Source organism: Pezoporus flaviventris, unplaced genomic scaffold (assembly GCF_033815535.1).
Source record: "Pezoporus flaviventris isolate CSIRO_AGI_PZ_B2104156 unplaced genomic scaffold, CSIRO_AGI_Pfla_v1 ptg000041l, whole genome shotgun sequence".
NCBI classification, from domain to species: domain Eukaryota; kingdom Metazoa; phylum Chordata; class Aves; order Psittaciformes; family Psittacidae; genus Pezoporus; species Pezoporus flaviventris.
The window spans coordinates 3,468,634-3,492,587 of NW_026892589.1; the positions used below are offsets into that span (position 1 = coordinate 3,468,634).

General features: G+C 51.0%; 1 protein-coding gene across 6 annotated transcripts in view; it reads right to left on the reverse strand.

Moving 5' to 3' along the window:
• Positions 1–1,982: 1,982 nt before the first annotated feature.
• The window catches only part of TAOK3 (TAO kinase 3), an 88,612-nt gene continuing 66,640 nt past the window's right edge, over positions 1,983–23,954 (reverse strand). For all 6 annotated transcript variants that reach the window (XM_061465807.1, XM_061465808.1, XM_061465806.1 and 3 more), the window contains 8 exons: positions 17,637–17,771; positions 9,698–9,934; positions 8,974–9,102; positions 7,929–8,132; positions 4,261–4,500; positions 3,421–3,633; positions 2,839–3,021; positions 1,983–2,754 (listed from right to left, as the gene is read on the reverse strand). In XM_061465807.1, coding sequence (XP_061321791.1) covers positions 2,593–2,754; positions 2,839–3,021; positions 3,421–3,633; positions 4,261–4,500; positions 7,929–8,132; positions 8,974–9,102; positions 9,698–9,934; positions 17,637–17,771 — 1,503 coding nt within the window. In that variant the 3' untranslated portion in view covers positions 1,983–2,592. The remainder of the gene's footprint in view (positions 2,755–2,838; positions 3,022–3,420; positions 3,634–4,260; positions 4,501–7,928; positions 8,133–8,973; positions 9,103–9,697; positions 9,935–17,636; positions 17,772–23,954) is intronic.

Below are 23,954 nucleotides of genomic sequence, written 5' to 3' on the forward strand. Positions count from 1 at the left end.
CCAAGGTGGACGGTGTGGTTCTTGTCTTGGGGGTGGAGGGGGGCAGCTTGGTGTCACCATTCCTTTCCTCCTGGTGGTGCACCCTCCTGGCAGTGCGCCCTAGAACTGGAGGTGCTGGAGGAGTGCAGCTCCAAGCAGCCACGTCCTATCCAACAACTTAACCTTGTCTAGATCCATTTTAATCTACATCCATTTAATCTACATCCACTCACCTCGAGGCTCAGCCTGCTGTCACAGCAAACGGTGCTGCCAGGCTGGCTGTACAGCTGCAGAGAGGACACTTCTCGGGGTGCTACTGAAGCTGCTCTAACTCATCAGCAGTGTGACTGATCCCCTGAGAACCTTCTGTCACCAGCCTTGAAGCTCTGCAGCTGATGAGCCCCTCCACCTGCAGAGGTGACCCGTGGGCTGTCCCACATGGGTGCAGAACTGGAGGCCTCATCACCCCACAGGAGCCCACCGCAGAGGCTCCACCAGCTTTACTGACCTGCAGCCAGGCTCCAGCATCCTGGTTGTCCTCCTGATGCTCCAGCAGTGAGGCCTGGTGCTGCCTCCAGAGTGCTTAAAGTGGAGAACGAGCCTTTGGTCCAGTCTGGCATCTTTAAAAGGTTAAAAGATGGGGCCAGTGTAATTCCCAGAGAAGCTGTGGCTGCCCCATCCCTGGCAGTGTCCAAGGCCAGGTTGGACACAGGGGCTTGGAGCAAGCTGCTCTGGTGGAAGGTGTCCCTGCCTGTGGCAGGGGTTGGAACTGGGTGACCTTTAAGGTCCCTTCCAACCCAAACCAGGCTGGGATGCTGTGATACTCTACCTCATGGAACTAAAAGCTTTAAACTGGTCCCTTCCTCAAAGGAAGTGAGTCTGGAACTGAGGAAGGGGCTTGGGTTCTACCCCAAGACAGTTTGTCAATCCAGCCATCAAACCAGGTAATCCAGATGGGAAACATCCCCACCTGCTCCAGCCCAGCATCCCCATGCCCAAGCGGATCAAGCAGCAGGGACCCATCAGCTCATCCATCCTGGGACTAAACCCAACCTCAAACCCCTTCACTGCCTGGAACAACAGATTTGGGGTTGGGACACCCACACAGTGGGGGAGTGACCTCCCTGTGCTCCCACCATCCAATCCATCCATCCATCCATCCATCCATCCATCCGTGGCGCTGGGCTGGGGCCGGGCCCCACAATGACACAGGCACGCGTTGTGATGAACACTTTTATTTACAAATATAAGTAAAAGCTCTGACAGTTAATTCATGCTCTTCCTTGGAACCTGAAAAATGGGGGCGTTGGGGGGGGGGTGGGGGGTGTTTTTTTGTTTCATTTTCTTCTCTTTTATTCTTAAAGTGCATGCAAAAGAAGTAAAGCCTTGTTTTTTCCTCTTTTTTATTGTAAGAAAATACACAGTTTGAAAGTGTGGAGAATGCAAGATTCGTGACCAAGATCGGGGGTGGGGGGTGGGGGTGGGCTGGGGGCAGGGATAAAGAAAGAGAACCCAAGAACTAAAAGCAAAGAAAGCCAAAAGTAAAGCAGAGAACAGAAAGGGGCTGGGGATGAGCCGAAAGGCCGGGGTCAAGCCCCGAGCGCTGGGAGGGGAAGAGGGGAAAGGGGGAAAGAAGTAAAAAAAGTTCTGATCAGAGAACCAGTTAAAATACAATATGAAAATAAGTAAAAGCTCTCCTTAAATTTTTCCTTCTATACACAAAATACACGATTTGACAAAGCCCAATTTGTGCTACCGGGAATCCTGTGGGCTCCTTTTTTGAAGTGTCAATTCCCATTCTCTGCGACAGCAGAAAAGGATTTATGATACAATCAAAGAGCTGATGCCGAGGAGCGAGGCCCCGTCCCCTCCTCGGCGCTGCTAAAAATCACCACGTCTGCCCCCTCCCCGCCCCGTCCCCAGAGTCTCAATGTCACCACTGATATGTACAGCAGGAGTTAAGGTTTTGTGTGGTTTCCTTGTCCTGTAAAATGTATCAAATCTTTTTTTTTTGTTTTTTTTTTTCAATCTTTAATAAAATTTTTATTATTTAATTATTCCTGATGAATAAATACCAAAAAAATAAAGACTAAAATTAAATTATGCAGCAGCTGGTTCAGGTAAGGCTGCGGATTTGTCTCTCTCCCCCTGGGCTTGGAGCTTACCATTAGAATCGAGTTGGGTGCTTTTTTGCTTGGTACTTTCATCGATCGGTGGTAAAATGAGTGATTGCTCAAAAGCAACAAACATCCACTTGGGGGGGGTTGGGGGGGTTATAGCCTTTTTTTTTTGTGGGTTTTTTGCTTTTTTTTGCCATTAAAATTGTCACATTTTGAATCATTGCACAGAGACATCAATACTGGGACATACTATGGAGAAGAACCACCAGGAGCTGTCCTGCACCGGGCTGGGACACGGGCCCCGGTGGCGGAAGGAGGTACAGGCACTAAGTCCGACACGATGTCAGGAAGAGAGACAGAAAGAGAGAGAGCACTCCCGGTGACATGGGGAATGTTGGGTTTGCACGTTTGCTCCTTACTTGGTTTTACCTCTTTTTTGTTGTCTTTTTGTGTGTGTGTGTGTGTGTTTTCAATGGCATAGAGCAATCTAATCTCATCTATAGTCCTCCTTGGGATATTCTAACGTCACCAAATTCCCAAAGCCCATCCGCAAGCTCTCCATGTCAAACGTCTCAATCTCTCGCTCCTGCCTTTCCAAGAGAAACTTGATCCTCTCGCTGCGTTCCTTCTGCAGGGCTGCCAGCTCCTCCTCGATCTGCGGGAAGCAGAGGAGGCAGCCCCTTAGCACAGCACCAGCACCCCGACCCCACGGCCACAGCCTGGCATCCCCGGACCTTACCTTCTGCTCGAGATGGGCCCTGCGCAGCGACACCCGCTGCTCCAGCTTCTGGAGCTCTCTTTCGTGCTGTGCTTCTGTCTGCATCTTGATTTTGCTCTGATACGCGTTGAGCAGCTCCATCTCCTGCTGCAGTTGCAGTCTCAGGGCTTGGCATTCTGCTTCTTGGGCCTCATCCAGCCGCAGCTGTGGGAACGTCGGGAAAACAACGTTGGAATCTCCACGTGTAACTTCCCTGCTCCGACAGCAGGGACACGCAGCTCTGCCTTCTCGGAGTGCCCCTTCCTTCTCAGCACCAGAGCCTCTGGTGCCGGTGCCGGTGCCAGCAGAGGAAGGCAGCAAGGGCTTCATAACAGCAGCCACCACACACACAGAGGCAGGAGCTTCAGAGCAGACCCAATCCTAAATCCCCAGCTGGGAATGGATGTGTGTTCTGTGAGGTGCTTGTTACAAGGGGACAGTGTGTCCTGGTGCACTATAAAGCAGTTGTTACCAACCCAACCACGCCACGTGCTGCAGGGATGGATGGATTGACTGTACCCACATCCGTCAGCCCCCCTCCCTTGCCCAGGATGCTGCACCTACCGCCTGTGAGGCCATCATCTCGTTGATGCTCTGCTCGTACTGCTCGGCCAGGATGGCGAGCTTCCTCGTCTGCTCGTCCTTCAGACTCTTCAGAATTGTCTTGTGCTCACTCTTTGGAGTTACTTCCAGCTGGTGATTCTTCAGTGCTTTGTACTGCTTCGTCTGCACTTTGCATGTGTCCTGGAACTGCTTTTTGATCTGCATTTCCATAGCCTGCCAAGGAAGGAATGGTGTGAAGAGCGTTGGGAATGGAGAGGTTCCCGGACATCCCAATGGGGGGGTTGGGTCCCAGCCCATCACCCTGCCTCCTGCCCTCCAAAAGCGTTCACTTCCCCAAAGCCTCCCGTTTTGCTGTCTCCCCACCTCAGGGTGTGGAGCTGACAGCCAGTGAGGGGGAGACAAGTGGACAGAAGCAGTGTGCCTTTGGGGTGTTCACAGGAGGAACAGACATCCCCACAACAAGCAGCTCAGAGGGCTCTAATCCACCTGGAGCCAGGCTGGGACAGAGCACAGCGCGCAGCACACCCATGCTCTCTCTTCCCTTTGAAAGCAGGAAGCATCCCCCAGCCCCACTCCCTATCAAGGTTTATAGGCTGATACCAGCAGGGCCTGAGGAAAACGCAGCTCACCAGAAGCAAACACTGAACCATCTGCTGGGGATGAGCCTATTTTTACCCAGCAGCCTCAATCAACACAGCACTTAAAAGCCCTCAGCGAGCTCTTTGCTCTAACAGCTCACAACTTCCTCACACCAGCGAGGCCCTGTGCAAAGGAGAGGGATGCCAGGCAGGAGGCAGCAGGCCCAGGGACTGGCAGAGGAGGAAGGAAAGCTTCCGGCACCTTCAGGTTCTTTGGTTGCTGCCGGAGCTCCATGAAATGCTTCCTGTGCAGCTCCCGCTCCCGCCGCTTGTTGTATTCCAGCTGGTTCTCGAGCTCAGTCTGGTGCTGCAGCCGGATGAGGTCCATGCGCAGCTTCTGCAGCGTGTGCAGCTGCCGGTACTCCAGCTCGCGCGTGGACTCGTCGTGCCGGATCAGCATGGCGTGCTCCATCTCCTTCTGCGTCCGCTTCTTGTTCAGCTCCTGCGCAGAGCGGGACACAGGGAGAGAGCTCAGCAGTGATTCCCCCTGTCCTGAGGGGCAGTGGCAGGGTTTGTGGAGCTGGTGTCTATAGACAACACCGAGGGCTTCCATGTGCCACGGGGAAACAAACCCAGCAGCACGATGGGAATGGTGAAGTGACCACCATCCGTCCATCCATCCATCCATCCATCCATCCATCCATCCATCCATCCATCCATCCATCCATCCATCCATCCATCCATCCATCCATCCATCCATCCATCCATCCCAAGCGGTAGGACAAGAGGAAATGGCCTCAAGCTGCCCCAGGGCAGGTTTAGATGGAGCTGAGGAACAATTCCTGCCCCAGAGGGTGCTCAGGCATTGGAACAGGCTGCCCAGGGCAGGGCTGTAGGCACCGTCCCTGCAAGTGTTCACACCCCGTGGAGACCAGGCCTCAGTGCCATGGGTTAGGGGTGGCCTTGGCAGAGCTGGGGTGCACTGGATGAGCTTAAAGGGCTTTTCCAACCTGGTTGATTCTATGATCCATCCATCCATCCATCCCATCCATCCATCCCATCCATCCATCCCATCCATCCATCCCATCCAATCCATCCCATCCATCCATCCATCCCTGTAACCAGCTCCTGGCTGCCCCAGGGAGTCTCCAGCAGGTGGCACTGGGACCACACATGAGCCCTCTGTGACTGCTGGGGGTCAGCAGTTGTTAACACACACATCCTGGCGTGATGTATTTGTCTGGGGGGGTCCTGGTTGCCTGCTGTAAATCACCCAAGCCCCTGGGAAGCACTGCGAGATGAGGCTTCCCTCCTGTCACTAGTACTGGAATGGCCAAAGCAGAGGTGAAGAGCCCCAGCTCACCACATGGGGGGAAGGAAACCCTTCCTTGCAAGTCAAGGATGAGGGCAGTGCTGGACTCAGCATCCCTGGAAGTGTTCACAAACCATGTATTCATGGAGTGACACAGGACAGGCCTGGCACACACACAGTGCCCAGCACAGGGAAGGCCCCGTGCTGGCTCAGTCTAATGAGTGCAAGCCAATAAAGGTGTAATTAGAATCATACAATAGTTAGGGTTGGAAAGAACCTTAAGATCATCCAGTTCCAGCCCCAGTGCCGTGGGCAGGGACACCTCACACTAAACCATGGCACCCAAGGCTCTGTCCAACCTGGCCTTGAACACTGCCAGGGATGGAGCATTGACAACCTCCCTGGGCAACCCATTCCAGTGCCTCACCACCCTCACAGGAAAGAATTTCCTCCTTATATCCAATCTAAACTTCCCCTGGTTAAGTTTGAACCTGTTACCCCTTGTCCTGTCACTCCAGTCCCTAATGAAGAGTCCCTCCCCAGCATCCCTATAGGCCCCCTTCAGACACTGGAAGCTGCTCTGAGGTCTCCACGCATCCTTCTCTTCTCCAGGCTGAACAGCCCCAACTTCCTCAGCCTGTCTTCATACAGGAGGTGCTCCAGTCCCCTGATCATCCTCGTGGCCTCCTCTGGACTTGTTCCAACAGTTCCATGTCCTTTTTATGTTGAGGACACCAGAACTGCACACAATGCTCCAGGTGAGGTCTCACCAGAGCAGAGCAGAGGGGCAGGATCACCTCCTTCAACCTGCTGGTCACGCTCCTTTTGATGCAGCCCAGGATACGGTTGCTTTCTGGGCTGTGAGTGCACACTGCCTGCTCATGTTCATTTTCTCATCGACCAGCACCCCCAAGTCCTTCCCCACAGGGCTGCTCTGAATCTCTTCTCTAATTACTCCCAGTTGCTGCTTGCATGTTGTCATCCTGGTGTAACCCTCAACACCAACAGCACCTGCAAGCAGGCTCTTCAGCCCGTGCGGCTGTTGTGCCTGTGAGAGGTTTAGGGAGGAGGGCAGGGAAGGAGACAGGGCCAGGTCTTGTCCCTGTTCTCAGCTCTGAGGATGTTGCACACGTTTCATTTAAGCAAAACAACACCTTGGGTCGTAAATGAGACCTGCTGGTGTGCTGGAATGGATCCCTGCTCACACAGAGGCACAAGGACAGGCAGCCCATGGGGAGAGATATGGCTTGTGTGCCTTCACCTAAGGCAGGGCAGCTTCCTCTCGTGTGCCAATCCCCATGGGAACACCATGTCAGCTCACACAGTGGGAATAAAGAGGGGCACTGCCCTCAGAACACTTTTCCACTGGAAGAACCTCTGGGATTGCTTAAAATAGCAAGAAAAAAAAGGCTTTCAAAATGGTCTGGGGTTTATCAGGGCCTGTAGGGACAGGCCAAGGGGAATGGCTTTAACCTGCCAGAGGGGAGATTACAGTGAGCTCCTAGGCAGAAGCTCTTCCCTGTGAGGGTGCTGAGGCGCTGGCACAGGGTGCCCAGAGAGGCTGTGGCTGCCCCATCCCTGGCAGTGTTCAAGGCCAGGTTGGACACAGGGGCTTGGAGCAAGCTGCTCTAGTGGAAGGGGTCCCTGCCTGTGGCAGGGGTTGGAACTGGATGGGCTTTAAGGTCCCTTCCAACCCAAACCAGGCTGGGATGCTGTGATTTACTTCAGGTGTCTGATCCAGCTGAAACGGGTCAGTAGGGGTGTTACTTCCAGGAAGTAAAACACTTGGATCACTGTGAACATCAGGTCTTTGAAGGGCTTCAATGCAGGAGCTCAGGGGAGTGTTTCCTGGTTAAAACACATGGCAGGTACCTGCATTGTTCTTATCCCTGCCACATGGCTTACACACTGCGATAAGGGTGCCCAAATCTGACTTTGCAGAGTCCTTCATTTTCAGGGGGTCTGAGCTGATGTCAGGATGGGATAGCTCCAAGCAGGTAAAACGCAGGGCGGTGTTAGGTGTATGCAGGCAAATGGGATGGTAGCAGACCAAGTATACGATCATGAGAGGCTTGTGACCACTCACTCATTCTCAGCCTTCACTAGAACAGTCTTTATCCAAAGCTAACATTAATGAAGAACTGAGACACTATCGTGATGTCACTACAAGTGACAATTCCTTCTCCAAGGTGGGCTTTGAGTGCAGGCAGCCACTGAGGAATGCAAGCAGGATGGTGAACAGCTTCCCATTAAAAGCTATCCCCATTCTGTGCACCAACTTGAGCAGAGCCCAGTGGAAAAGGAAGATCTCGTTACCTGAGCGTGACAGATGCAGACACACAGGACTGAACTGGTATTTCTGACACTTCCTCCTGCACCCTTAACACCGTCACTGGTTCAGCACACCTTTCACCTGCGTTAGTGCCCTTCAGCCACCCAGCACAACTCCCTCCCATGGTACCTTCCCAGCCATTCCCCCCTGGGTGGCACCCACCATGGCACAAAGTGCCCTGGGCTGTGACAGAAGGATCCCCCCAAAACCTCATGCCCATGCTTTGCAGCCGTGAAGCTGAACCCCTAGCCGCAGTGCCTGGGGAAGGGAGGGAGGAATGCCTTACTTCCCGAATGTTCTGCTGCTCCATCTCGTGCCTCTTGATCATGGTTTTTCTCTTGAAGAAACGGCAGTTTTTGTCGTAGTAGAGTCTCTGCTGGCTGAGAAGATGGGCCTCCTCTTCAGCCTGTGTGTGCTGCAGGTTCTCCTTGTGTTTGGATATCCTTTCCTGCTTCTCTTTCTTCGGCGTGCTGTGGTCCTCATTCATTTCCTGCCGCAAAAGAAGACTTCCCTCAGGATCAGTGACACAGGACTGAGACCTTCGCTCACTGCCTCTCCTCTGGTCATGAAAGGACACTGAAACCCCAACTACATCACCAGAACCAGACTCATCCCTGGCCATGCCCAGCCCTGCTGCTTCCAGAGCTGTGTTTGAACGCAAGAGGAGGAGGAAGCGCCCATTAAACATCCCAGGGGCAGCAGCAAAACAACATCAGCACCCTCTGGTTGTCCAGGAAAGAGACTGGGTCAGCCCCAGGGGCTCCCCTCTCTTCTCTGCCCCTGTTCTACACAGGAGCCCAGCTGGGCTTCAGCTTTATTTCAGCAGGACTCATGCTCGGTTCTCTATTGAAGCAGGTACCCAATGGGGCTCCTTGCTGTTCAATTGCTCACCTTTATGCTCTGAACAGCAAGTGATTTGTGTGTGTGCTGGGATGTGGGACTTCAGTGATGAAGTTTTGGACAGATAAGCTATAAACTTAGTTACTACTTTGTCTGATTCCTGTAAGTGACCATTAAACAAATGGCACCCGAATGGGTGCTCTTCACTTACAGCTTGAGCAGAAAAGCCTCAACCCCCCAAAAGCAGATGAGGAAAAAGGGGAGGAAGAATCCTGTGAAGTCCTATTTCCTCTTGGTTCCAAAGCTCCTGCTCTACAGCAGGGTGTGAAGGCACCTCCAGCACACACTCACAGACTGGTTCAGGAACCTAAATCTGCTTCCAAGCCTGACAGTGTCCCTTAAACCCCTGGGCTGGCCCAGGTCTATCAGAAGGAAAGGCTGCTTTATGTTCATTCCACACCCCATCAGCCCTGGAAATGACAGTTTCTTGCCTCTTTAATCTTCTCCTTGCAAAGCTTGTATTGTTTCTTCTGACTTTCTAAAAAGGTCGCCAGGTCTTTCTTTTGCTGAGCCAAAATCTGTTGCTGGAATTTCTTTTCATCTGCTGCAGCTGCCTTTGCCTGCAAGGCACAGAGAGAGGGGGGGAAAAAAGAGGAACAAACCACAAAGGGTGAGGAAGCAGGTCAGGAATCCAGCCCAAATCAGTGCTCTGTGGTGCTTTATGGGCTGCCATTCTCCCAGCACTGTGCTAGACAAAGCCACACGAGTATTCAGCCGCATGAAAGCCGCTTGCACAAAACCCCCATAATGCCCACATGCCTTTAAGAGTTCCCTCATGCTTCTTACCTCTCTGCACCAAAACCAGCCCAGAGGGTGAAACCCCACTGCTTTACCAGATGGATTCACACGATGAGTTTTAAACAGGTCCACTAACAGCAGCAAGCTTTGACCTGTCCTCAGCCAGGAGGCAGCAGCTCCCTCCAAGGCCTCCACAGGGCCTGTCAGCCTCTTTTAGCCATCGCTTGGCTGCAGCATCAGTCAGTGCCCATGGAGCCACGAGGCTTGGAGCTGGGAAGCTCCTGCACGGAACTGGCCAAGGCAGCTCCACACAGAGACCATGCAGGGAGCTTTAAGCGGTACGCCCACTGCCTTCTCTTAGAGCCCTGGTTCACCCCTCTCCCCCTGCCTTCAGGTACGCTTAAGGAGCCTCCTCACCTCTTTCTCCATCACAGCCACTTGCTTCTTGGCCAGCTTCTCCAGCTCGATGGACGAGTTGTTGGCATGGGTCTCCACCTCCTTCTGCAGCTTGAGGCGGTGCTCGTCCATCTCGGCCTTCAACTTGTTCTCCAGGGCGATCAGCTGCTTCTGGTGCTGGCGCCGCATCCGCTTATATCCTGACATCTGTTCCCGCAACTCGTTCTCCTGCTCATGCTCATGGATCTGTCTTGTAACCTGACGGTGGGAAAAGGGGGACAAGTGCTACAGGGCCTTCCTCACGGACATGGGAGCTCCACGTCCACTGCCTACCTGCAAACCCGACCCGAGGAACCAGCTGTTCCCGGTGTCAGAGGGTGCTGCTGGTCAACATCACCCATGAGGCCACTGCAGTTTCCCTCTCCTGATCTTTACCCCTGTCTTGTCCCCATGGATTCCATGGGTGTTTTCAGTGCCACGGCACAACTAAAGGAAGCAGCAGGTTACTGATCACTGCTGGAGACACCAGAGGAGATCTGGAAACAGAGCTGGCTGCTGGACAGCCTTCTGTGGACCCAGACTCACATCCTGAGGGTGACATGGACTTAAAGTCTGCATCCATTCCAAGACCCCTCCCACGGTTCCAAGTCAGTCCCTCAATACCCATCCCCTGCACTCCTCCTAAAAAATGGCTTCTTAAAATCCAAGAAGATGGCAGCGGAGCTCATTCCCTACCAGAACAGGGAGATTCCTAACACGGGAGCACCGTCCTGGAGCTGCGTGCTCTGAACAGGACTGATCAGATGGTTTAAGCAGGGTTTAAACCCTGCTCAGCTGAACCAAACTCACAAGTTTCCATGTTCATTTCCATGCCCAAGTGTGGCCTTGTGAAAGGAAGGCAAAAAAAATCCAGTTAAGTTGTGCCAAGAACGGTCAGGAGTTTGAATGGGAATGCTCCCACTCCAGAAGGAAAGGGGCCAAAACGGGGTTCTCTTTTTCGTGCAGTGCCAGGAACTTCATGTATAAAGATCTGATCTCCTGCGTGAGAGTCCTGGGAGCCAAAAGCTGGAGCCACAGAACATGTGCAGAGCTGCAGTCCCTGACTCTGTGGGGGTCTCTCCTCTCACACTTAAAGTGTGAAGCGAAGAGCTCAGCCCTTTGAGGGTGATCACTGAAACTTTATGAGCCAACAGACCTGCAAAAGCCTTCCATGAGAGCCCAGAGAAGGAACTGGCACCTACCACAGGCATTGGGAGGCTGTTTGTCAGAGCTCTTCGAGATTCAGATACAGGATGGACCCACAGACCTCAAGTTCAACACTCACCAGCAGCCCTGTGCTTCAGGACCAGTGTCTGATGGGCAGCAGCAATCAAGAGCTCCAACAGCCAAGCTCACCCAAGGCAGGCAGCATGCTCAGATGCTGCCTCCTGCCTCAGCTCAGATGACTGCCAGCACTTGGGAGCAGTGTGAAGAGAGGTGAGGAAGAGCCTTCCAAAGCCTTCACCTTGAAACAGGTTAACAGCAATTCACAGTAAATGGTTACCAACCAAGACTGTAGCCGGAGTCCAGAACAGAAACAAGAGGTGAAAGGATGAAGGTACTGGACAGGCTCTGTCCTCCCTCTGCTCCATCCAAAGACAACCCCAGAGAGCAAAGGGAACATCTGACTGCAAAGCCTGACTCTAGTGCTGTGTCTGACTGACTCCAGTGCTGTGTCTGACTGACTCCAGTGCTGTGTCTGACTGACTCCAGTGCTCTGTCTGACTGACTCCAGTGCTCTGTCTGACTGACTCCAGTGCTCTGTCTGACTGACTCCAGTGCTCTGTCTGACTGACTCCAGTGCTGTGTCCGACTGACTCCAGTGCTGTGTCTGACTCCAGTGCTCTGTCTGACTGACTCCAGTGCTCTGTCTGACTGACTCCAGTGCTCTGTCTGACTGACTCCAGTGCTGTGTCCGACTGACTCCAGTGCTGTGTCCGACTCCAGCACCAGGAAGGGATGACGGTGGGTTCACCACACCAGCAAAGTCAAACATGGACTGATCACATCCTCCTTGTACAAGGAATGCTGGGATGCTGTCTTGAAGGCAGCTGGGTTAAATACATACCTACACCTCTGGTGACAGAGCAGCCTTCAAATGCTTGAGACAAGGTAATTAAACAGATCTAAGACAGATACCATGGTAAGTCAGTTGTAGCAGTGACTGCAGCACGCACACCCAGCATTAGCCCTGTGTATTGCTGTAGCTCAACCAGTGACACCCGTCCTGAACTCACACATTTCAGTCAAGTTCAGCAAGAGTAAGATCTTTGCCAGCAGCTTCCAGGCCAATGAGAGCTCCTCTGAGAAGTCATCCAGGACAAGGCAAACCCCCAGCACTTCCAAATGCCTTCTCCTATATTGAATGAGATGTGACTTGGACAGAACTGCCTTGGTCGGGGACGTGGAGACGTGGTAAGCACCATGCAGCAGGATGAGACCTCCTGTGCATGTCTGCAGCCATTCTGTGATCCACGGGACCTCCTGCAGGGCATGTTCCATCCCAAGACGTTGGCAGAACAAAGCAAACAGCGAGAGCATATGAAAAACTGAACGTAAGAACCCACCAGTGACTCTGCCATTCTCCCCTTTGGCCTCATCTCTGATGGGAGTTAGAATGTGCACTTCTTGTTTACATCATTCAGCTTCTACCCTTGCTGGCCTTGGCTGCTCCAAAGTGCGTATCTCGCTTCCAGTTTTGCTCATCCCTACCATGACAAGAATTCCACCTTTGAAAGGTTTCACACTCGGTCTGGGATATTTATCTCCAGCAATAGGATGCAATTACTCTGTGTAACACTGGCTGGTAAAACTTGCCAGTCACAGAAGAAGATGGGACGTGAAAAAGCCAAAGGAAAACCAAAAGCAGCATTTCATTCCCAAAGACAGGCGAGAAGGAGAACAGGAGACTCGGTGGACATGGTGCAGATGTAATGTCTGCGTTCAGCATGCTCAGCTATGGACCTCATTTATCACCATAATCTCCAATCAAGACCAAGACTGTTCAGAGCTCCATCTCTTGGGACAAGGTCTCCAGATGACGATCTCAGGGCATGGAGCAAATTGGGAGAAATTAACTTTAGTGACTGAATATGAGCAGTTCAGTGCCAGAGAAGTACTTGAGACTGAGCATGGCAGCACATGAAGAACTATAGGGTAAAGATTAAGCCCCTAATGACTGAACAGCTGGAGCAGCCATGTTAGAAAGCATGTGGGTAAGTTCCAGTGGTCCAGTTTGTTCTTGGACAAAGGTACTTGGAACTTGATGAAGTCTTTCACAAACATAATCCCAGCAGTTATCATGGAAAGGAAAGACGACAATGGAATTGCTCACTGCACATTTGCTGTCCACATCACCAGGAAAATGTTGGGATGCTTTGAAGCAGAACCCTGCAGCTCTATCTGCAGCATGCAACAATCCATCAGGTTATCAGCAGACCCAAAATATCTGTACCAAACAGAAGGGGTTTTATTGAGGTATGACGTCTTCTCAGCTCCTTACCTCTCTGTCTTTGGCACACACAGAGCTGAGAAGAGAGATGTCTTTTCCAATCAACTCCCACAGGCAGTTCACTTGCCATGAAATCCAAACTTCCTCCCTTCCACCTCTCCCAGAGTTTTGCTTTATGTAAGGAAGTTGAGTTTAGCTTCTTCAAACCAGCAGCTCCTCAGAGCTCCTTTCCCTACACTGTTTAACCAGGATACTGACCTCTTTCCTATAGGATGGTTGCTCTCACCTCTCCATAACCAAACGAAACACTGAGCTCCTCTTTGCTGGATGAAGCAGAGCACTGAGACGCCTCCAGCAGCCTCTCACAGCAAGAGAAGAACTTTGAGATGAGAAAGAACAAGTTCAGTACCTTTAGAGCCCTATGAAGGCAGCAGCCAGAGGAGTCCATTGGGAGAAACTCAACCATCTGGAATAAAGTGTCACTGCTTCAGCAGGAGAGGGTGCAAGAGCACAGCCATCATGTGGATGTACCTGGTTATGGAGTCAGACCTCTTCAGGGACCTGCTCACACCAACCTAGACATGTGGCTTTGTGGGTGCTGGAGGAGGTCACATAACTCTCTTGCTGGCATGTGGATGTCAAAGAGGATGCCAAGGCCTTTGGTAGAGTCCCCCATGCCTGATCTTTCTATGAAATGTCAACTGTGAAATCATTTCATTTGAGAACTGTCAAAGCAGCTACTGAGGAAACACATGAGGAGGTGCTGGGGAGTGAAGGGGTCAAAGCATGAAAGACAACCAGAAACTGCACTTATTTCACTTAAAGACATTGAGAGGTGCAGTCTTACCACGCAGAAGAACCTGCACCTTTCCTTCTCAACAACTCTTTAAGCTCCAAGGCTTAGATTTCTAGTTTCTAGCTTACAATGGGTGGATGAGTGAGAGTCTGCAAAAAACCATGGAGATGTAGCAGGTACCTGATCTCCACTTCAGACAGCAACTTCCCCTGCAAGAGCAGGAACACGCTGCAGGTTTTCCACCACTGTTCCAAGGGAGTGATGATCACCAGTGCCACGGGAGCTCCATAAAACAAGGAGAAATAAGAGGGGAGGGGACGTTGGTCTGCACAAAGAGCAGAGAAAGGTGGTCCAGAAAAGAGTGGCTGTTAAAACTGTTGCCTGAATGAAGACCAGAGGTAAGCTCCTTCAGCTTTCTTAGCTGCATGTGCTCATTTTGCCATTATCATTGGTTTTAACACGAGTAACCCCAAAGCATCACTGAAAGACAAGAACATTCCCACCTTATTTCATTATTTCATCTGGAATTCTGTCCAGTTCCCTTATTATTCACATGATGCTTTTGCAGAGCAACAGGGCAGCGGAATCACACTTAAAAATCACTGGGACATGTGCAGTTTAGAGCTTCTGATGGAGCTCTCCTGTGACCCCTGCACTCACAGAAACTACTCAAGCTTAGTTTTGGAAAGAGACTCAGCTTCAGAGCTGAGAGCATCCTTCCAGCAATGCAGCCTCTCCCCCCTCTGCAGCATCCTGATCTAAGGGGGAATAATAAGGATTTAAGACTCTGGACTCCACCAGTAAGAACAGCAACATGCACAGCCCCGGCCCCTAACCTCAGTGCTTTTCCCTGCTCTCATGTTGAGGGGTGGTGTTCAGCAAGTCCCACAAACACAAGCTTTTCCACCCAAATATTACTCCATACTATTGAATTTGGGGCCAGAACTCCCACTTTCTGATTCTCTGCAACACAAATCACTGGATGTTCTCAGCTGCATACCCTATCTGTGGCCAGGAAGCAGCACCCAGTTGCTGAGGAACCAACTGATGGTCAGCAGCAACAACACTGGGAACACCAGGACATGCTGGTTTGCTTAGCTTTGAACACTGTGGGCTCTGGAGCTCACATTCCTACAGGATTACTCTTTCCAAGATGCTGCTGAAAGAGTAAATTAACACAGAGAGGTAAATAAAGCCTGAATTCCTGGTCTCACCTAAAAATTCCAGACACATTTGGGTCCCTGTATCATGGCTGCCCTTACCTCCCCATGGGTGCTAAGGGGGCGGGCATGGGAGAAGCCCACCAGCATCATCCAGTACTGAATGCATGGTGGTAAAGTGTAAGCCAGCCACATCAGCACCCAATCCCAGCATGGACCCTGGTGGTGTTCATCTCCTGGGCAATAGGTTTCAAGTCAGCTTCCCCCCTAGATTTCCATTTTGGAACACAAAGAGGTGGGAATGGAAAGTTAGTAAAGGGAAGGCCCACCACAAGGGTCACTGAAATCAAATGGAACATTCCTGTTCTGAACACAGGGAAAACTTCTCCCCCAGCACACAACCTCAGAGCCTACGGAGGTGGTAACACCTCCTGGAGCACACCAAGGTGGTGCTGTGGAACTTCCCTCCGCACTGGGAGGAGGATGTGTGAGCACAGGCTGAGGACAACAGAGCTTTGACGTGACACATACCCCCACGTGCTTCTCTAGAGGCCTGCTGGCTGACACAGTGAGCTAAGGGGTGGGATTCCCCTCTCCCCCCAAAGCTATGCACGTACTGCTCACCCTAAGCCCTCCCAGCACGATCCCAGACACGCTCTGTATCAGAGTGTGTTCCACAGAAACCCCAAAGAAGAGAAGTTCTCCAGGAAGCCAGCCATCCTCCCCACCCTGTATTAGTGCTCTCTTTAGCAGTAGTGGCTCACTGAGCCAAAGAGATGTAGCAAATCCAAGTGTGGAGGGAATTAAATCCCAGTCCCAGCCCCACAGGAGGCTGCCATGGGATTCAGGAGTGACCTTGGGACATCAGCTGCCTTCCCCAGAGCTCAGAGGTGCGGGAAGACCTCACAGTCCGTACCTTCATAGCAACGCCTCCCATCAGCTCCCTGGGGGCCTTTGCCATGCAACCCCTTCAAGCCACCCAAGCAGACATGTTCAAGGAAAACAGGAGCTATGGACTCTGCTGCTGAAGGCAGGGAAGAAGGTGCAGCAGCTTTCCACATGGAATAAGAGAACATGAATACATTCAACGCGCATATCTACTTATCCACCCCATTGTGTATCTATTTGGAGTACAACACTTGAGTCATTCATCATTTCTTCCCTCCAGTCAACCTAACTGGATCTGACACTTCTTTGCTCAGTGCAGGCAGCAGTGTGGGCACTGCACTGGGTGCATGCACACAAACACACACACAAGGCAGAGGGTCTCCAAGAGCCCAGGGATCCTGCCTGTGTCAGGTCTGCTGCACCAAGCCCTCTAATGCACACGTTTCTAGGTCACTCTTTAAGCTGGGGAGGGAAGGGGGAGCAGAGGACAGCAGCCCGAGGAGCACTCGGGGTACACCTGCAATAAAAGATGGGACTCAAATGGAAGCCTCTGCCCAGACCCCCGAATGCCACAGCATCAGCAGCAAAACCACACAGGGGAAATCTGGGCTTCTGGCACTGCTGCTGCCTTTTCCCCTTGCGCTCACAACCACGCACACACCGTGCCTGGTGCATGGAGGAATGGGAAGCGCTTTGGGGGCTGGAGAAATGGTGGTAGAGGAGGAAACACCCCAGCGCCGAGGCAGGGTGAGACAAGAAGGGGAGGGCTTGCTGGTGGAGTTTCGGGGTTGGTCTGGGATGATGTCATAGCACTGAGCAAGTGCCATGGCCGAGCCGTGGGTACTTTCTGCCGCTCCCCGTCCATCTGACCTCTAATCCCAGCACCCTCAACTATGGACCGTGACATCTCTTTTGGCTTTAAAACCCCATTTTCCACTCCTTTCGCTGCCGAAAGGCTGCTGCCCACTGCAGCCCGTGCCGAGGGGGAGGCGGCACGGCAACTAACTCTTCCGGCACACACCCCTTTCCCTACTACAAAGGCATCCACAGCAATCACATTTGCAATAGTACAAATCCTGATGGATTCACCCCATCCCCCTCCTCCCTCTTTGTAAGCCCACAGCCCCGCTCCCTCATCCCAACCCAGGGATCCTTCCGAGGGATCCGGCTCAAAAATGCAGCCAGAGCTGCTGGAAAGCAATGAATGAATGAAAACCCAGGCGGCGGCGGCAGCAGCAAGCTCATTGTTTCAAACCCCACCGGCATCTGCATCCCCACGGCACTGAAGCAGATTCCACACGAGCACAGAGACACACTTTATGCACATGCAGATAAGCACATGAACAAAAAGGGACAAGTGGGAAGGGGTGTGGAGGATGGGGGATATCAACTTCACCCTGGAAGGTGGCTTCTCTCGCGCGTATTGGAAACACACAGGGAAATGAGACAGAGATCGCATTTTACATCTCACACACACACAGAGCTAAAGCATCTTTCAGTGCAATATCTCGTTGCTATGCCAACAACAGGGAAAGAGCACATATTAGGAGAGGAAAGCCAGGGAATCGCTGACCCGTTTGCAGCGGCAGAGGGGACGAGGGGAGGTGGGGTGCGGTGGCTGCTTACCAAAGATGCTGATTTGATTGTGGCAAAGCGCTCTCGGTTCCGGTAGTGGAGGGCCTGATTCTGCACTGACTGGGTAGGCCGCACCTCAGGCCTGCGATCCCTGTGGCCCACCTCATCCCTTATAAATACATGATCCTGCAGAAATGGATAAAAACAAGGAGAAAGTCCGGCTGTGCTCTTCCCGCGGCGGCTGCCTCGCTCTCACCCCTCTGTCTGCACAAGCGCGGCGGTTGGAGAGGCATAGTTCAGCTCTCTGCTAGCCCCGGCAGCTCCCACCGTACGAAATGAATAAGCAACACATTGCAGGCTCGGCACGTCAGCTGATCGGGAGGCTTCCGAGTCCCTCGCTGGGGCTGGCGTGGGGCTCTGGCTCTGCTCTAACCCTCCAGGGTTACATAGGTGCAGAGCCCCAAAGGATGGAGGAGCGGGAAGCGATGCAGAGCGGTCGGACTCCTCGGAGAGGTCGGGTTCAAGCACTGCAACCCAGCGATCCCAGCACAAACGTGATTCCCATGTCTAGCAAAGAAGGTGCTGTTCCCTTTTAACACCAGAGCAACACTCTGCCTCATTCCCTTTGCCGAGTGCTTCGTCCCCAGTAGGGTTTCTTTGTCTCTCGTTTGCTATCTGCTGTGGAGGACGAGCATTCTGGCTAAAAGCATGGCAGGCTGGAGAGCACCAGGAAAGCCTCCGTGACCACTCAGGGATCCTGCTTTCCAGTCATGATCCTGCACAGTTCTAGCACTTTCTCTCCACAGCCCACAAAGGATTTAATTCTTTTCCCCCCTTTTAAAGCAACAGCTCCCAGGTTTTAGCAGGAACGGCTCCCGGTACAACCTGCCTCCTGCTCGCTGCACAGCAGCGCGAGGAGCGGCTCTGCATCTGCCAAACCAGCTCTGCAATGGAACAAAGCTCTCAGCAGGCACAGAAAGGAGAGACCCTGACCACAAAGGGCACTGAAAACCACCACCACCAGCTTCCTGCTTCAAACGGTGACTGCCAACAGGCAGCGCATCCACAGGTTACACCCTGAGGATGGAGCAGCCTTTGGACACCTGCAACCAGCCCAGCGGCGTGGGCTCCATGGGGCAGCACCAGTGGTGCCCAGTGGTGGCACATCTGCCACAGGCAGCTGCGTGATTCCCATCCTCAAGCTTCTAAAACAACGCAACAAAAAACAGATCCTCCCTGACTTGAAATCAAGATTCCAGCTCTCAGAGGTGCACAATCAAGGCTGCAAGTGCCTATGTCTGAAGGCAAAGAGTCGCCAACCCTCGTGGCCTCTGCGCACTGAGGGTTTGAAGGTGAGTAGGAGCAGCTTTGCCAACCTGCCATGCCAGTGCAGACACCGGTAAAGTCAGAAATCCCTATGGTGAGAAACCAGCTGATATGGAGGAGCATCCCTACCATGACACTGCTGTCACTGATGCTCCTTTCCCACTGTACAGGCCCCTGCTTCCCTCTGTCCTGTCCTCAATTTCCAGCTGCTTCTCACCTGGACACACACATTTAAACACCCACAGGCTGGTTTGTGATGGAAAGGACCTTAAAGCTCCTCCAGTTCCAACCCCTGCCACAGGCAGCGACACCTTCCACTAGAGCAGCTTGCTCCAAGCCCCTGTGTCCAACCTGGCCTTGAACACTGCCAGGGATGGGGCAGCCACAGCTTCTCTGGGCACCCTGTGCCAGCGCCTCAGCACCCTCACAGGGAAGAGCTTCTGCCTAAGAGCTCATCTCAGTCTCCCCTCTGCAGGTTAAAGCCATTCCCCTTGGCCTGCCCCTACAGGCCCTTGTCCAAAGCCTCTCTCCAGGGTTCTCACAGGTCCCTTTAGGCACTGATCAGAGCACTGGGGGAGCTTCCAGTTACTGAAGTGATGCTAAAGAGCAAGTCACTCAAAACCAGTTAAACCCCGCCATGTGCCCCTGCATGGATTGTGGATTAAGAAGCTAAAATAAACAAATAACTAAAACCTGTTCCTGTGGCAGTTAATCCCTGCATATCTAAAAGCTGGATATAAAAGCTGCCACCTAGCTATTTAAATGGCTACTGCTGGTGCATTGTTGGAGCATCTTCCAACGCACATGGAAGATGCTCAAACCCATGAGTCTTGCCCCATTGTCAGTCTACAGAGTAAGAACCTGGACTTTCCTCCCTGGAGTCCCATGCCAGTTCTACCCCACATCTTTCCATCCTCCTCAGTGAAAAAAGGCTTCACCAGGTCCTGCCCTCAGCACAGCACTTGAGGAAGATCTGCTCAGCACCACTGCTGTGCATTTGTAAGAGCAACGCTAACAGCATGTTGCCAACAGCACTTTCATTTTATGTTCAAGATATTCTGACCAGACTCCTTCCTGATCACACTCAACAATTACACTGAACAGGGAATTTGGGGGTTTGGTTTCAGAGCATGATGTAGCTTGTTCCAAGGCATTTTAGGGGGAAACCACCCCACACAAACACATTGCTTCAACAAAACCTCCTAGGTGAATACAGTACCTGCTCAGAGGACAACTGCAACAAGCAAGCTATGGAAGCAACCAGAAACCATCTCAGTAGGTAGATAGGAGTTGCTTGTTTTCCTATGGGAAAATCAATGAGGATTTTGGCTCTTTCATCACAGCAAAACCAGGCAGACAGATCTATAAACTGCATTTGATATTTACATTTTTTTCCAGTACATTACAGCGTCATATGGCTGCAGCAACTACTTGCACTGACAGAGCATCAAACACAAGTTAACAAAGCAGAGGAAGGAGTCCCATCATCTTCAGCAGCTGATTTAGAGACCTCAACCTCAAACTCCGACCACACTGGACTATCCCGAAGCTGAAACATCTCAACTTCCACCTCAAAGGCAACATTCATTTGCACACTGCAGTTTCTGTTATGCACACCAAAGAAAAAACCATCACAAACACTGTTTACACAAGAGGATTCCCTAACAGGAAAGGGTTGCCAGCCTCCTAGACAAACAGGAAAGGCAATTTCTGAGCCATAGTAAGGACTTTAATGGAATTGCAGCAAATCCCTTCCTTCTAAGCATTTAAAGAGCAAGGGAAACAACAGTGTGCTATTGCTCACTTTAACACATGGCACTAAATGCCTGGATAATCTACAGAGAGGTCTAAGTATTTGGGAGTCTTTCAAGAAAAGGCTTCATGTCACCAACCTGCTTGACATCATTCCAGAAGGTCAGTGAAGGATCATCACTGCTGGCACACATGAGCCAAAACTCACCCCGTCATTACCTAAATCTCCTTTACATCTCATAAAAACAACATCTTTTGCATGTATGAATCACAAGCGTTGGTATGGAGGAAAACACCCTCAGCTTTGCCTCAGCTGTAACTTGTGCAGAGCTGCTGAGCCAGAGTCCTCTCCAACTCAGCGCAAGTGCTGCACGTTACCTACAGCAGTGATAGGTGACACGTGCAGGTTAATTCAGTGGGTTTGCAAAGTCACTCAGCATCCAACAGTTATTACAGAAGGATGTTTGTATGACAGACACTGGGGAAGAATTTGTGATGATCAACTGTAATCCCTGGCAGTGTTGAGGGCGAGGCTGGACAGAGCCTTGTGTGATATGGGCTAGTGTGAGGTGTCCCTGCCCATGGCAGGGGGCTGGAACTGGATGATCTTAAGGTCCTTTCCAACCCAAACCATTCTATGAAAATCCTCTTTCCATCTTTTTGTTCGAAACTAGATTTTAATCAGAGGATTCCCTGACATCAACAGAAGCGTGACCAGCAGGTTGAAGGAGGTGATCCTGCCCCTCTGCTCTGCTACTGTGAGACCCCACCTGGAGTATTGTGTGCAGTCCTGGTGTCCTCAACACGAAAAGGAACTGTTGGAACAAGTCCAGAGGAGGCCACGAGGATGATCAGGGGACTGGAGCACCTCCCGTATGAAGACAGGCTGAGAAAGTTGGGGCTGTTCAGCCTGGAGAAGAGAAGGCTGCATGGAGACCTCATAGCAGCCTTCCAGTATCTGAAGGGGGCCTACAGGGATGCTGGAGAGGGACTCTTCATTAGGGACTGTAGTGATAGGACAAGGGGTAATGGGTTAAAACTTAAACAGGGGAAGTTTAGATTGGATATAAGGAGGAAATTCTTTCCTGTGAGGGTGGTGAGGCACTGGAATGGGTTGCCCAGGGAGGTTGTGAGTGCTCCATCCCTGGCAGTGTTCAAGGCCAGGTTGGACGAAGCCTTGGGTGAGATGGTTTAGTGTGAGGTGTCCCTGCCTATGACAGGGGGGTTGGAACTGGATGATCTTAAGGTCCTTTCAAACTCTAACTGTTCTATGATTCCCTGACATTTTTATTGCCCAAATTTCATCCTCTTAAGTAGTGATCATTTTAAGGCCGAATTAACTCCAACAAGTCTGTATTGCACTTGAACAAAGCCATACCACAGTGGCTTTCTGTTTAAAGGAAAACGACCTTTTTACTAGTATAAAGTTGTATGGAAATAAAAGGACACAATGGAGGAGCATTCTCAATCTTACCACTTGGCACGTTCATTTAGGACAACGAAACAGGAGTTCTGGAAAGCCACCTGTACACCCACTGACATGTACCTGCAGTTGAACAAAGCAGATGGCAAACTACCTGTGACGCATCAACTGATGCCTATACTCTTAGGGAGCCAAAATCTTCATCCTCACTTTAAGATGAATTAACTGATACCTATCTAGTTTTTAAAGCTGGGTTATGTGTCTTTGAAGCACAGTGTATTTGGAGGTTAAGTCCCTGCCCTGTTTTGTCTTTGCTTTTTTTGCTCTCTGATACAATTGGGTTTGCATTAGAGCTGTCATCTAGTCTTCAATCTACTCTTCAGTTCTCAACCTGTGTAGCTGAACAGCTGAATTAGCTCTCAACAGGAGATGGACATGAGAATGTCTGTCCATAGGAAAGATGATCCCTGGATGGAGGAGCACAGTTAACTGTCTTCAGAAGACAAATGTTAGAAAACCAGAGCTCTTACACTGATCATATTGGGACTTACATGGAGGAGGTCACCAATGTGAAACCTGCAAAGGGGCAAGGAAAAGTTCTGAGCAGGATAGGAGGACAGCTCATCCAAGCTAGGCACCTGAACTTCCTGCAAAGAACTTGCTGGTGATTAAGGCATCCTCCTGAAGAAACATCCTAAGGATGGACTGGGATTCCAGAAAGGGAAGATGCAGGCTTCATACCACAGCAGCAGACATTATAGCAATTCTCTTCCTCCCAGGAGTTTAGGACATAGCTATAAACTAGGTTATACAAAAAGCTACACATTCACTTATGCCTTATGAGTATTTTCTTTCTGTGCAGTGATTTTTCTTCCCATCTACAAGTTCTACTCAGCTGATAGGTAGGCATCACCTTTATTCTAAGTACAAGTTTAGAAACGTAGAGCATTACTGCTGCCCCAAAGCCTTTGTATTGTGGAAGGGGTGAGACTGTACCTGCTTTTCATGGAGGATTTATCACAAATGCTATTCTCCATCAGGCAAAAATCAAAGCATCATCACCAATACGCCCACATAATGCAAACAGTTGACTAAGTGTGTGAATCAGTATTTTCCTTTTAGCCTTTAAAGGCTGATTAAATACAAATCAAAAGCTTAACTTAAAGCTGAACCTCAGGTTCTTTCCAGTTGGTTTGGGATTAGGCTCCAGAGTGCTACCAATCTTCCTACTCCTCACCTGCTAGAACAAAACCAAGTTGTGTGGAGCAGCTCCACCACAGTTAAACCAAGCACAAAGTGATATGTTTTCAGGATAAGAAACTTCACCTTAAAACCAGGGTGGGATGTATGTGTATTTAAATCCCCTCAAGCGTCCTGCTCCCATTTTGGGCCTGTCATGTGTGTCAATATATACACGAAGCAATTTTCCATTTAAAATGTCAGTCCCCAAAGTAAGAGAGAATAAAATAAAATACAGAAAGCGCACACTAAATTAAAGCAACACGTTTACAGACTGGAATATGTCATGCTACTCACAGTCCAAATTTGCCTTACACATCCACACGCTGGAAGGTAACATTTGCCAATTGAGAAGGTACCTGCTCCACTGCAGGAACTGGTAAGCACAGTCAGTTGGTAACTGTTTTGTAAAGGCCATCAGTGCAGAACTGGGGTTTGTGCTCCCAGATTACCCTAAGAAACCTGTGTTAAGAGATCTACAGGTGATTTCTTTTACAATACTTTGGTTTGGAGTGTGCAGGAGACCCTATTTTTTTTCAGCAGCTGACAGAAGCTTCCATGTGGTGACATGTTGATGCATTCTCCTCAACTGAACATCTTAATCTCAAGAAAACAGCAGTTACGCAGAA